Source organism: Lepisma saccharinum, chromosome 23, assembly GCF_977018435.1.
Source record: "Lepisma saccharinum chromosome 23, izLepSacc3.1, whole genome shotgun sequence".
Taxonomy (NCBI): domain Eukaryota; kingdom Metazoa; phylum Arthropoda; class Insecta; order Zygentoma; family Lepismatidae; genus Lepisma; species Lepisma saccharinum.
Genome location: NC_139251.1, coordinates 64,522,704 through 64,538,126, shown reverse-complemented (window position 1 = coordinate 64,538,126; position 15,423 = coordinate 64,522,704). Strand labels below are relative to the sequence as shown.

At 37.0% G+C, this 15,423-nt stretch overlaps 1 protein-coding gene across 1 annotated transcript; it reads right to left on the bottom strand.

Moving 5' to 3' along the window:
- Nucleotides 1-465: 465 nt before the first annotated feature.
- LOC146005541 (uncharacterized) lies at nucleotides 466-14,021 on the bottom strand. Its single transcript, XM_083144798.1, has 6 exons — nucleotides 13,941-14,021; nucleotides 13,076-13,209; nucleotides 10,943-11,062; nucleotides 10,431-10,535; nucleotides 8,535-8,644; nucleotides 466-567 (listed from the first exon to the last, which is right to left on the bottom strand). Exons 1-6 carry the CDS (start codon nucleotides 13,970-13,972, stop codon nucleotides 547-549), a joined length of 522 nt encoding a protein of 173 aa, XP_083000924.1. The 5' UTR covers nucleotides 13,973-14,021; the 3' UTR covers nucleotides 466-546.
- Nucleotides 14,022-15,423: the final 1,402 nt, after the last annotated feature.

The window sequence follows — 15,423 nt, the reverse complement described above, 5'->3', positions numbered from 1 at the left end:
AGTATGTCAAAGGATTTAATAGCCATGGACGTCCACAGACTTTTTTCCTAGGGACAAGGCATTTTTCTAGGGGCGGAGCGGGAGGGAAGGGGGTAAGCGTATAATTGTCGTCTCAAAACAGAAGACACTGATTCAATTTGATATCCTCGTATTCCTGAGACGATTCTTATTAGTCTTACTCGTAATTACAAACTCCTGTTAATAAGCAAATTACTGCGACTGAAATTAAATATAACCTGCATGAAATCATAATTTTAGGTCGCTAGAAAGAATGTACTTTTGAAAAAGAAAGGTATATTACAAAGAAATTACATATTTATTTAGATAAAGAACAAGACACTCCGCAATGTGATATATAAACAGGAATGTCATTTTAAAATTTGGGTCATCCAAGAAAAATGTTTGCATAAAAAATTATCTTATCTTATATGTGTGTTCAGATTATTTTAAAGCTGTAAATTATTTTTTATTATTAATATTTTTAACACGTGTGAATGTGTTAGTACTGTATTTCCACATGGTAGACTGTTGGTTGACTGTGTAAGCTCAAGCTGCACCATGTAAATCCTGAAATGTAAAGAAAAAGTTGTATTAATATTTTAGGCTGTGCTTAGTTGCGCAGGAAGGGGAAGGGGTACACGTTATTACTGTACAAGCTAACAAAGTCAACTCCCCTAAAATGCTAATTATAAATAAGGCTGAGTCGATACCACTTTGAACCGATGCCGATCCTCTAACAGAATCCCACCGATACCGATATTTGAAAATTGAAATAATTAAAATTTCTTCAAAATAGTGATCCATGTTGGTGTGTGAATAATCTTCAATTGCATGCATAAATTTACAAATAATTTTGCTTTAGAATATTCAAGAATTGCATCAGAATATATCGGGTTGTCCGTTTGAGATGTCAGAAAAGTAAACCGTTGTGTACAATAGGTTAATGTACGTATCTCTGAGCAGTTTGTTGTAATATAAGCAGAAAGGATGTAAGTTTTGAGTGAGTTCAGATTTACAGACTTCAGCCGCGTGGTTCATGGTAGATAAAGATGGTGGTCACGCCACAACAGCGCACAATGTATCGTATGGGATGTGAAATTTTCGAGTGTTATATGCACACTAGTACAGCCACATAGCTGGAGTCTGAAAACCTGCACTCACTCAAAACTTATATCCTTCTGAATATATTACAACAAACTGCTCAGAGATACGTACATTAACCTATTGTACACAACGGTTTACTCTTCTGACATCTCAAATGGATCACCCGGTATGTTGTAAATAGATGCCTTGTAATGAAAAATGCAGTTTTTCTTTCATAATTTGTGCAAAAAAAAAGAAAGTTTGAATTTTGGGAGCGAATTTACAATACCGGAAGTATCTCCAAATTTTTCATTTTCGTTATAGTAAGTAATTTTGGCCTCGTAATCACGAATGTGAAGTTAAATTGTGGGGGTCACGTCTGGAAATTGGAAAATAAGCCGAATGAAGTGATTTTTGGTTATGTTTCTTTGGAGCTATATGTACATTGTTTTACGAACTAAATTTTAACTATGCTTGCCTAACCTAACCTTACAGAAAATGGTTCCTGGGGATATCAGAGAATGGTCTGAGGGTCAATTGCGAGTACATACATTAACGAAATGTTAGTTTTGTAGCACTAGATCGGCAAACAATGTTTTCTCCCTCACGCAAGACACCATTGTCCTGGTTCCCATGTTTGTGTATGGAGAATGATCGCGGTAATGAAGAACGTTATTTTGCAACTTGTACACGTACAATTTCTACACGTCACCCCCAAATGTTAACTGCAGATACGTCATCAGGACTCGATATTTAGTGAGTATAAGAAGTAGGAAAGAAATTGGAGATCCTTCCGGTATTGTAAATTCTTACCGAATTTTGCATGATATTCAAGATAATTAGACTCTGCAATTGATTACTACATTGATGTTTCCGCAGCAAACGATTTTCACGGAACCCTTCCCTTCTCAAAATGCCATTGCTGCAACAGACCTCCAGGTACCAGGCCGGAAACGTGAGCCTTTTTTTATGGGTCAACTTTGACACGTTCCCGGTTTATACTTAGTGAATATACTTACTGTTAATCCATTCCGAAGAACACAAGACGTATGAGCCTACTACGAGACCCCTTCAGACATGGGAATAACTTACGGGTATGTTCAAGTAAAATACATTAAATATCACACAGTTAGAGTACCTTAAAACTTTAGCTAATCATAATATCACACACTCGAAAATAAACTTATTAGAATTAAAACTGTATTAAGCTTGAAATTATTACTCAAGTACACAAATTAAAACATTCAGTTTTGATAGTCACTTACTTCAGACATCAGAATCAACTCAACTCAACTCAACAAAGATTTATTGGACTTACAGCTTTACAGATGGCTGTTTATGCCCAGCATACATTATAAGTACATAATAAACATTTTTAATATAAATTTTACACACAAAGTTCATAAACGCTCTTAAATACAATTTTATGTAACTACATTAAGTCAGTCAGTAACAGAAGTATATTATAATTTTATATCAGCTTTTCTCAAAAAAGCAAGTATAACATATCCAATTCTAATATCTGGAGCATACAACATTGAAGTCATATTAATAGGGAAAGGAACATTAATTTTTGACAATGTTTTGTATAAAGTCTTTCTTCTCTCTGAGTGAATTGGACATTCCAAAATAATATGATGAGCATCACCCCTTAAATCACCACAATCACAATTCGGAGATTTTAAAATGTGTATTTTAAATAAATGATGATATGTTCTCGCGTGACCACTTCTTAGTCTATTTATTAAAACAATTGCATTTCTTGATCCTTTACAATTATAAAACCAAGGTTTTTTTCTATTGTAATCAACATAAGGACGATAACTTTCACCAACGCTTTCTAATGCATTATTACACCATAAGTTCCATTCTTCAAAAATTTTCTTCTTAACCCTCGGAAGAAGATCTGTATAATGCAATGGTAACTGGATTGTTTCATTCATTTGAGCAGCTTCTTTTGCATATCTGTCTGCTTGTTCATTTCCGTAAATATTAATGTGTGATTTTACCCACACATAATGAACTACCTTTCCATTGCTAATTAAGCTATTAGTTGCACGAATACAATTGATGACATATGGTGATATTTTAAATAAATTTTTATAATTAGATTGTATTGCTTGTAAAACACTTTGCGAATTAACCAGTATTAGAAATTTCTGTTCAGGAACTGTACCAATATAAATCAAAGCTTGATATACCGCATATATTTCTGCTGTAAATATGGATGCCTCCACTGGCAACCTAAACATTTTTGATATATTTCTTTCAGTATCATAAAGAGCTGCTCCTACTCCACTTTCAGTTTTAGACCCATCTGTGTATATATGATAAAAGTCTTCCCAAGATTCTCTAAACTCAGCTGAATGATTATATTTCGGGATATATATATTTTGAATTGGTTGTGTGGGAAATTCTAACGAGTATACTGGCAATGTTCTTGCTATGAGTACTTGACTACATTCATGGTGATATTTACTAAATAGTTGTACCCAAAGGGTAGCTGATTTATCATTGGTTATTCCTGAATCATGCAGCTCTAAAAGATTTAATAAAACATCATTGAATGGATGCCATGGTGAATGTTGTATTTTAAATAACATTTTTATTGCAATTAACTTTATCCTCACAGAAACCGAACATTCTACTGACTCCATATATACCACTACATTAGGAGTACTGTTCATTAATCCCAAACATCTTTTTAGAATTTTTCGTTGCTGGACTTCTAGTGGAGAAAGTTTTGTTACTGGAAGATTACACAAGACCATTAATCCATAATCTAATACTGCTCGATAATAATTCTTATAAAACATAAGCATGCTGGTAGGATGTGCTCCCCATTTGGTATTCGCCATAGCTTTAAATAAATGAAATATTTTATCGGATCTATTTTTCATCATATTTATTTGATACTGCCATGATAATGATGCATCAAAGTATACACCTAGATATTTTACTTGTGAAACAATTTGAATTTGTAATCTCCTATGATTAATGTTGAAAATATTTTGAAGACCCTTATGTTTAAATACTACTATTTTAGACTTTTCTAAAGATATTGATAATTTCTTCTGCTTTAACCATTGGTTAAATTCTATTAATTTATCTTCAAACATTGAAAAATCTTTCAAGTGATTGTTTGAGTCTAAATATATACATACATCATCAGCATATTGTAGAAACTGAAATGGGGAATCTATTATTGTTTTAATATCTGAGAAATAAACATTAAATAATAATGGGCTAAGAGGACTTCCCTGTGGTAGTCCTTGTCCAATATATATTGGACCTACCATTTCTGAGCCAAAATGAAAATAAAGTTGTCTTTTAGATAACAATTTCCATGTCAATATGAGTATACAATGAGGCACTTTTAGTAATTGTAGTTGTCTCAATAGAACAGTAATATCTACGTTGTCATATGCACTTTGAATATCAATAAAGGCTGAAAGTACTGATTGTTTTTTTGTTAATAACGCTATAAATATGAGAAGATAATGTTACTAATGCATCCTGGGTTCCATAACCTTTACGAAATCCCATTTGTCTGGGAGAAAATACCTTTTGACCTTCCATAAACCACTCTAATCTCTTTAATAAAAGCTTCTCAAAAATTTTTGCCAATACGGAACTAAGAGCTATTGGGCGATATGACTGACCCAACGAAGGGTTTTTTCCTGGTTTTAGAATTGGCATAATAATTTGAGAGGTCCATGCAACAGGAATTTTACCCGATAGGAATATTTGATTGTAAATTTTACATAAAATGCTTAGTGCATTCTGTGGAAGATTTCGTACCATAGAATACGTAATTCCATCAATGCCAGGAGTAGAATCTTTAGACCCTTGAAGAATTTCATGAATTTCATTTACAGTGATAGAGGATGTGAACCCCTTTGAGTATTTTGATGTAGATGAGAACGTGTAGAATATATTAGGAGGTTCGCAGGCTGATGTAAAGGGTGTAGGAATTACTTTATTAATAAAATCAGTTTTCCATTCAGTGGACAAAGGTAAAGTCCGACTTACATGTGCTTTTCTAAGTGATCTGAACTTGCGCCATATGACGTCTAATTTTGTGTTAGGGTTTATTTCTTCGCAATATTTTTGCCATGAAAATCTCTTAGCCTTTATATATACTTTTCTAGATTTTGCAGTAGCTCGTTTTAAATTTATCAAAGTTGCAGGTGAAGGAGCACTTACAAATTGTTTCAATGCTTGTATTCGCTTCCTTTTTGCTTGAAAACATTCTTCATTCCACCAATCTATTTTAGGAAAATTTCGATCATATTGCGGTTTCAGTCGCGGACAGGCATAATCCATAACTTGAGTTATTATATCCACAAATTTTTCATATTGTACAGTATATTGGTTTTGATATTCTTTAGCTGAAAATTTTAAGTCTAAAACTGAATTATATTTCATCCAATCTGCCCTCTTTACGCTCCACTTACGAATTGTTTTTTGTTTTATTAATTTTGGAAATTTTTGAGATGATGTTAGCATGATGAAACATGGAAAATGATCACTAGTTCGTAAATCAAAGTCTATTTCCCATACAAATTCAAAACACTGATTATCAGATATTAAAGTTAGATCAATTGAGGACATATTGTTTCCATTTGGTGGTACATGTGTTGGAGATCCATCATTTATAACTGTCAAGTTATTATAATCCATCCAATCTTCAACTGTCTTTCCCAAAGTATCAATTCTATGATCACCCCACAATGTATTATGACAATTAAAATCTCCTGTTATGATAAAGGGATGTTGAAAGCCAGACAAAAGAGAATTTAGATGAGAGCTCTGTATTTGTTGAGAAGTATAATGAGATGGAATATACAAACTAATAATATTATAAAGTAAGTTGTTTAACTGCATTTTTATACCGACCACTTCTACATTATATTTGGAAAATAAATCATGTGTTGAATTAAACTGAATTTGTTGAAATGGTACACTTTCATGAACAAAAATTCCCACACCCTTATTTCCCACATTATAATCATTTAATATAGTATGATAGTGAGCAATATGAATATTTTCTGATTTTAAACCCCATACCTCACTAACACAAATAATTAACGGGTGACACTCATCTATTAATTTAATTAATTGAAGTTTCCTTGCAGAAAAGGATCTTAAATTCCATTGTATTATTAATGGCAAGATTTTTCTTTGCTGGCAACACATTGTTGTTTTAAATTAGGGGGTGTCCCCGAAATCTTGTAAGTCTTGAATTAGTTTTAAAATTTGTACAGAAATTTCGTTATATTTTAATATTATTTTCCTAATATATAATAAATCATCACTCACTGAAATTGTTGTGGTAAGTTCAGCTATTAGATGTAGCAGATTTACTAGCGATTCTTTCTGAGAAGGACTCTCTGCTGTTGTCCTGCGTCCCATCGAATCTGATTTTCTCTCCTGTTCCTTAGAGGAACACGTCGTGCTCACAGGTTCACTTGAATTACCCACTGCTGATGATGTTGACGCAATTTGTGGATCCTTGTGTTTATTTTTGTCCTTTATCAAAACAGGTTTAATTGTTTTCCTCAATTGTGAAGCAGAATGCAGTCTAAAATTTTCCCCGTGTTGCTTTTTAAAACTTTCATAAGACCGGTCAGATTCTGGTGGCACTTTCTTCCAACAGAGGTTACTTAGATATGTGTCATTTCTTCTATTTTCCCAATCTGTAACAGAATTAAATCTGTTTGTAGTATAATTTTCTGATGTGCAAGGGCTTTCCTTGTTTATTGATTCCTTTCTTATCTCCAGCAATTTAGGAAAGTCTTTAGCAGAGGTCGCATATGTTCGCCGTTCATTTCGTGGATCAATTCCAAAAAGTACTTGTTTCTTTGCATCTTGATAGGAGATGTTGTTATAAGCAATCAGCCTTTGTATTTCTCTCTCTTGCTCCCATCTTACACAAGACTTATCGGTAGATAAGTGGTTTCCTTTGCAATTAATACATTTAGGACTGGCATTGCAGATTCCATGTTCCGCTTGACCGCATCTATAACACACGGGAGAGGATTTACACTGTGTTTGTGAGTGTGAGAAACGGAAACATTTCTTGCATAAAATCACAGATCTTACTTTTGGCTTCACTTCAAATATTTGTCTCCACAACTTCACTTCTTTTGGTAACTGTTGAGATTGGAATGTTACACTAATCAGTTTAGTAGGTTCTTGTCTTACTTCCCCATCCTCATTGAAAAAAGTTTTCTTCATCCTTATTACATCTATTATTGGAACTTCAGCTCTAATGTCTTCGATTATCTCGTCTACTGGAATGTCGGTAGGTACACCATATATTAATCCTTCTCTCACTAATAGACCTTTAGGAATTCTGGCTTCTAAATGGTATTTTTCCTTGATGAATTCATTTTTAGCAAATTTATTTGCATCATATGCTGTGCGAAATGACAATTTTGCCTGCTTCAAACCAGTTTGTTTAACGAATTCAACATCAACCTTCTCCTTACACAAATTATAACCTAATTTTACCGTATTCAGGCTCTGTGATCCAGGTAATGTACTGTCCACCAACACGATATATGGGCCTTGATGTCCCTCATAATATAAAGACATATCATATGCCTCATTTCTATATTTAGCAACACCAACCTTTGTACTTGCACTTACTTTCGGATTTTTGGGGTTTTTCTCCACTTCAGGTTCCGTGCATTCTTCACTAGATCGATCTCTTTTGAAAGAAGTCTTATCATTAACTTCCATTTCCGCTAACTGTTCAGGTACAATCACATTCATATCACTCTGGATTGCTTGCATTAAATTTTCTTCATTAATCTTCACATCCTGAGCCATCTTGGGAAATCACAAGCGTTTTTATTTCACTTTTCTCTTTCACATATCAAATGTAAAATGTATAGAGAGATTTAATCTTGTAACTCTAGAACTATTATTCTCAAATCAAACTTCAATTAATTAGATCTCAAACTAGAAAAACAAACAATTCAACACGCTATTCACACAGAATCCAAACGATACCACCATGAAAATCCTCAAACCACACATCAGAATCAATAATGTACATTTTCTAGCAACCAACATTCAATTATATCAAGGTTAGTCAATAACCACTGCACATACTACAAAACTGGGTAAAACAAATTATGAGGTCATAGAATAACACAAGTATTTATTTTTATAATTAACATATTAAACACTGAATTCGTAAATTATGTGGGCACTTAACACAGTATTGGAACCCAATCGTCAACTGCCTTGTTGTATACAATTTTACGTTATTTTCAGATATTCAATATATTGCTTTGGAGGTATTTTAACACCGTGGCAATAAGGCAATTTGTGTACAATCTAAATTTTTCTGTAAATGATCGGCCCATCTGCATTTTCCACAACCACCACATTGTCAGTTCAGGGCTGTATGCGAGAGCAACGCTTGACGTAATACTTACGTAACAGTTTTCTGAAAACGGTCCGAGGGTCCTGGTGAACGAAACGAGGCAGAACTTTCCTCTGCCGGTGCACGTGTTGTTGCCTCCGAACTCGCACAAGCCATAGCGTGCTGGAATAGAGAAATAGGAATTAATAGGGCTCGAATAGTTACACACTGAAAATATGTCAAATCAGGGTTGTTAAATATTCAGGAACCTTCTTTCTAGCACAATTTAAATTCGGTACAAGTTGCGTATTGTTTCATTGGAAAAAAAAATGTTACTGGACCGTATTTAAATTCATCCGGAAAAACTGTTCCTGGACCGAATTGAAATACTTTAGGTACAAAGGTCCTTTACGGTCCAGAACCCATTTATGCTTGCTGATTTTCTTTGCTGGATCAGAATTGAGTTTATTTAAAGTTCCTGGACCTTAACAACCCTGCTTAAAATATTTGATGAGGTTCATCTACATAGACCAGTTGCAGACAGCCCTAAAAGAAGAATTACTCGACTGCCCTGCCACGTGTGGAGATCTTTGGAAGCTTGTGGATGTACATCCTGGAACTAAAGTTGGTTGAACAAGTTTGAAGAACACTTGAAATATTTGTAAATTGATTCATCTTAAGGTGTAATGTATGTGATCCAAAAATTCTACGAGGGCTGTTTTAAAAGAAGTTAGTTTTGTTTCCTATTCAAGTTATTGTGAACAAATTGCCACTTGCATGAGAAGAACAAGTCCTAAGTTACCTAAATTCATGTTCGATATGCGAACAGTCGCTTCAATTTTAAAAGTAAAATTTGATGATACTACAGTGAGGAAGGCTACAAAATAATAGTCCTCTTATATTCATATCATCTTTTTATATACAGGGCAATTATGGAATCATACAGAAAGAACAAGACAAACTGTCAGGTACTTTTTCACAGTCCTCATAAGGGTTCAATATATTCACCCACCCTTTGTCAGAAGACAAACGTCTAGTCTGTAGTCTCTTTCTGTCCCAGCGTTGCAGACCATCGAAGTCCTCGATCAGGATCCTTCACGACATAGGCGTGCGCACGGCGGAGGGGGAATTAACCCCCTCCCCCCACCTAATCATGGACGTCCGTAGATTTTGCCACGGAGGGACAAGCAAGGTATTTATCCATGGGGCATATTACCCAGATAATAGTGTTGCCCCTTAAAAAAACACCACTTGAATTTGAAATTATCGCATTAATATAAATTAGTATGACTGAAATCAAATTATACGTGTGAAATATATACTTTTAGGTTGACATTTGATTTCTGGGGTGGAGGTGGGCCCATCCTTGCCCCCCCCCCTCTTCCAGACGTCAATATCCCTACATTATTATACTTTCACCTAGGAATTTAGTGCATAGGAATCTTACTAAACAATATTTTACTGTTAACGAAAATTAAGTATTTTCAAGCCGATTAAAGTCCAAAGCAACAGCGAGGGAAACGGGGTGCAGTGGCGCAACCATAGGAGGGCAATAGGCATTGCCCCACCCCAACATCGGACGGAAATGAATTATAGGAGGACAAGGGGCAGAATCTAAGAGTAGCAGGACAAAAGGATACTCAAGATGGAATTAGTTTTCACGTCTTTCTTGCATTACTTCTTCCAGATGGCCAAGAGCACCTGCAGGGGGCACAGAGGAGCAAGTTCCTCTTTCGATATCAAATTTTATACAAATAAAAATACATTTCGTAAAATTTATTCCTCACTTCGCTCGCAATATCTGCTTTTCTTACAGTTTTGACAAGTTCAATTTCATCATATCATCATTCATCCTCATCCTCGCGGCTAGACAAAGTGGCCGAAAAGCGAAGTAAAAAAATCAAATCTATGAAATCTATCACGAGCTCCCTTCCTGAGTACGCCAGTGGTGTCACAGAGGAACACTTACTCTTCCTGCACTCGCCGGACAGCGACATTCCAGAAGGGACGAGCCTCTGGACACAGACCATCCCTTCAGCCTCGCACGTCTTCTTACAGAAGCCATCTGGCGGGTCTGAAAGCAATTACAAGATATAGTTAGAATTTTAGAATTTGAATTTGTTTGAATTGTTGTTTTCGGTGGCGGCCGGAGCTTGTTGCTGATAATTATAATCGTAAAAGAACCGAAGTGCTTCAAGGTTTAATGCTATACACCGACACCTGTGGTTCTGAATACGATATTTTGGTTATCCAATGGCGTGGTGGTAAAGCGTTCACCTTACAATCAAGGAGTTCCGGGTTCGATACCCTGTGGCGGAACACAGTTGTTAGGATCCTACATTAAATTGTAGATCCTGTCCTGATTAGCCACCCTTGCACGTGGACTTAAGGTGTGATACGTTCAATTTCAAGTGGCATTCCACTCGATTCACCCATGTGGCGTGTCACTTTGGTGTGAAAGCTCCCTAAGCGTTTCCTCACCTGGTCGTACGGGGGCGCACTTGGCCCGGAAGTTGAATTCGTTGTATCTCTTCTCGATGACGTCACGGATGCACACTTCATAACCGTTGCAAGTCAGGTCCTCGCAAATTTTCCTCGATCCTGCAATATTTATACTCATCAGAAGGGCTAGGATTTTCATGACTTAGCATTCTTTTTTGGAAGAGTGGTGTTCCGTAAATATATAGAAAGTCATATTATGAAGAAACTAATTACATTAAGGTGATTTTTAAGGGAATATTTTAGGCATATTTGGCCATTTCTATGTGATAGAGCATATTTTCAGACATATTCAGCATATTTTCGCTATTTCAAGGAATGTACAGCCATTTTCGAAGTGGACTCTTTTTTACCTCCATGTTCACTCAAATTGTAATTTTTTTACAATTATACGTCCCAGTTTATTTCCTGAAAAAATGGTGAAAATGTTTTGGATTTCTTCCTGCTGCTATAGCTGATTTGGAACAATAAGGAGTGCCACTAGTGGACGAAATAGAAGTTGGGAATAAAACTGTGAATAACTTATACGGTGCTTGTGGGTAAGTGGGACAAATGCCTGCGAAAATGAGGAAAGTTTAGGAAAAAAACAAATGGTATCATATTGCTCTATAGTAAAAATTTTATTGGGAGACAAATTTCCTCCCCACACTTGAACCGAATGACATTGTGTACTTTAAATATGCATCTCTTGTGTCAGCGGAAGTAGAAGGAAGCTTTTCTCAATACAAGGCATTGTTGGCTGACAATAAGCAAATTTACAGAAAGTATTCATTGTACATTGCAACTCATGGCTCATCAAGTGAACTAAAAAAAATATGTGAAAATATCTCAGCGTATGTTAAATATTGATGTTGGAAACAGTTCAATTGTAAGGGCATATTTTTTTAAAAAAATTAGGTATTTATTATTTTGCATATTTTGGTGATTTTTACGTCATAAAATCCTAGCCCAGGTTCACTTTTATATAATTTTCGCTCACATAAATATTAATGGTGTCATTATAATGCACTCAGAATAAAAGTGGTGTAAATATAAAATTAAGCACATACTTAATAAATAGGATTTGAGTACAACGTGTATCATAACAAAGTTAACAATTTATAAGAAACGCGCTTGGTTTGTTGGTACAGGAGTTCTTGTGAAAAGTGTGGCAAGAAATAGAATTGCGATGGGATGTGTGTCACATAACTGGTCGAAGCCACATTGAACATTTGAACATATTCATAGAAACTTGAAGTGTTACTGACTGATACACAGCAAATATCATTGTTGTATTCCATACAGTTTAGTCGAAAAAAAAATCTTAAAGTTGTTTACTATGTTGTGATACATCCTGTATATTGTTTCACTGGCCTAGTAAAAAGTGAATAGTTGAACTGTTGGGCTCTAGATGGCAACACTTTGCTGAATGACTGAAATACACTTTGTTTTTGGAATATGTGGAGCAATGCATAACGGTAGAGAAGGGGAGAAAGCGAGTGGGCGGAGCAAAAGAGTGTGCGCTGATGCAAACGGCTGGTAGCTGCAGCCGCGTTATTCCCTCCATACACTCATTTTCTCTCTCAAGCGTCCATTGGTCGAGCCCTGCAGAGATTCGCTTGTCCAGAGATTCAAGGGACATAGTGACGTGCTGTTGCCACGACGGAGGACAACCCCGTGTGTTGGAAGGTTTAAGAGAATGAAAGATCTCGTTGTAGAGATACTCTTTGTGATCCATGCGATACAAACTTACAGTATTTGCTCGAAAGATCAGGGATGACACTAGGTGGGGAGAATAGTAGGCTTGCGAGCTGTCATGTTTTACAGAACTACTGGCCCGCGAATGACCAGTCGAATACCCTCCCCCCCCCCCCCCGCGCGTTCATTGGACGAGGCACACACCCGCAACATTCGCTCAGGACGCGTTCGCGTTCTCTTACTCCAGACATTCCGGAAAAGAAATATAGGCAACGCAGCCCAGTTGACGTTGCCACACAGTGCGCGGGAACCAGCGGCTTTTGTCCCGCTCTCACTTGGCTTTTCCCATATGTGGCACCAGCGCAATTCTGCCCAGCAGCCTGTTTACATGGTCGTGTGTTTAGTTCCCAAAGACACCTGTGCTACCACTCCACTCACCTGCCTCCGCCTCCTTCTCGCTGCTGAAGGTGTAGTCGTACACGTTCCCTTCGATCAACACCCGACAGTCCACCGCCAGGATACAGAGGGCAGCACTGGCTACCAACGCACGCCTCATCTTTCCAAGGCATGATCTATGAGGAAAAACAAAGTCTTTTGAACCATACATCAGTATTTTGGAATTTTCTAAATCGCAACAATATTACATTTCCATTTCCGACAGTACTTTGTACACACACACCAAAATCTACTCAGAACTGCCTTAAAATTAAAACTGCATTAGGTTAATCGAAACTGTAATTGGAATCCGAACTATTACATGCCTTCATCAGTGTTCGAACTCGGGACCCCTTGATAAAAGGGTGACAACATTAACACTGCGCCATCGGTGAGGTTTAGGTCTCTAAGGCGAACTTGAACACAAACTATCACCGTCCGTTCCACGTAGTATTCCCTTGAATGCATTGTTGAAGACTAACGAGGCCCTGGCGTCTGGACTCTCAGCCAGTATTATCGTTTCAACAATTTTACACTTATCTCCCTTCATCATCATGTAGTTTGGAAACCTGATGGTAAGAGACCTGTAGGAAGGCCAAGACGAAGATGGAGGGACAACGTTGAGATGGACCTAAAGGAGATCGGTAGGGATGGAAAAGAGTATATAGATCTTGCTCAGGATATGGACAGATGGAAGGCTTGTGTTGCTGCAACCATAAAACTTCGGGTTTAACAATGCTAGAGAGCGTGACATAGTTAGTTAGTCCTCCTCATCTTCCGAGAAAGTGGAAGAAATGCGAAATAGAAAAAAATCACAATCATTAACTTTCTCAAACTGTTTAACCATCACAATTACATGAGCCTTTACCTGACTATATCCATGCTGGAGAAATGACCCATCCCCACACGCCCTGGTGTGAAACTACATGTGCTGACAAAGCGTGTGAAAAGCTCCTACATTCTGGAATAGCAATTTCATCTAATCCATCTTCTCGCAAATAACAAAGCCTTCATAAAACACTCAACGCCCACTGCTCATGGAGAAATTCTTTTGTCTTCTGATTTCATAACCGCCTTAAAGTCTCAAATATCTTCCGTCACTGAAAGTGCAATATGCATTAATCATTGTTCTCACCTTCTAGTCGATTACTCCCGCAACAGGAAACAGAGTCATATTGCTGGAGATAGTAGCGTAGCCAGAAATTTCAAATTGGTGTGTTTGTGTTTGTTGGGTAAGGAACACAGTGACATGGCCAGAAATTTTAAAAGAGGGGAAAGGTGGCTCGGGATTTTGGGAACATAATTAAACAATTTGTCCCTAAACCTATATGGAACATATTTTAATATACAATACACATAATGCAATAAAATTTAAAATGAATTTAGACTCATCAAAGGTTATAAAACAAAATCGAGTTGAGAATCTCCACCGGTGTAATTTTCACTTCCCTGTGTATATTCAGTCGTTTTTCACTAAGAGAATTCCACAGATATGTTTTCAATCTCCGGAGAGTCGAAAAGCTTCTTTCTTAGGGTAGCGGTTGTCACAGGTAAAGTGCAGAGAATTTTCAGGAGTTTGTGAATATTTGGGAAGAAAATCTGATGACACGCGTTGAGGCTTTCAATGGCAGTTGTAGGGAGGCTTGCGAGTTTAACAGATTCCCACTTTGTTTTTCAACTTTCCAAACCCAGAAATAACCTAGGGCAGTAACATTTCCTGTTAATGTAGTAAATACCAAGGCCAGCTGACCGCGGAATTCCAAGTGTACAGCTTAATTCCACCCACCTTCCTTATCCATGCACTGTGACCACTCCACCCATTCCATAAACCAAGCATCCTAGTGTCAACTTGCATTGTAGCGATGCACAAATTTCAGTTTAACTATGAGACTTAGTCCTCGGACAATTAACGGAATATAAAGAGAAAGAGCATATAATGTGTCCCACTTGTACTCGATCGTCTCTCTCTAATTTAAAATCGAAAATTGTATTGAAATTGGGGGGGCTTGAGCCGGGTGAGCATCCCTGCCTACGCCACTGGCTGGGGGGTGAGGAGGCTGAATTCCCCCAGTTTTTGACTCTCTCTGCATTCGCGCGTCTATTTGGTTACACCGACTCGTCTACTTCGTTGATTTGGTGTCAAGTAGTGCATTTGGTGTCTGCACTACGTTCTGGAGCCGTATAGTGTAAGGTCACGTGGTGCATGCTAACTAATCAAATGGACGGTGAAAGCAGCAGACAGGAGGCATTTATTGAATCTTCTGAACTTGAACACCTCTATTCGTCTACTTGGTTCAGTGTCATTTCTTGCACCAGCCTGACATATCCCACAGTGGCGGCGATTGGGTTCC

Excerpts from the sequence above, each read along its gene's own strand:
- LOC146005541 (XM_083144798.1), bottom strand. The coding sequence starts at position 13,972 with ATGGGTCATTTCTCCAGCATGGATATAGTCAG. Across the intron at positions 11,063-13,075 it reads CGAGAAGGAGGCGGAGGCAG|GATCGAGGAAAATTTGCGAG; the intron begins GTGAGTGGAGTG and ends TAAATATTGCAG. Across the intron at positions 8,645-10,430 it reads GTCCGGCGAGTGCAGGAAGA|CACGCTATGGCTTGTGCGAG; the intron begins GTAAGTGTTCCT and ends TCTCTATTCCAG.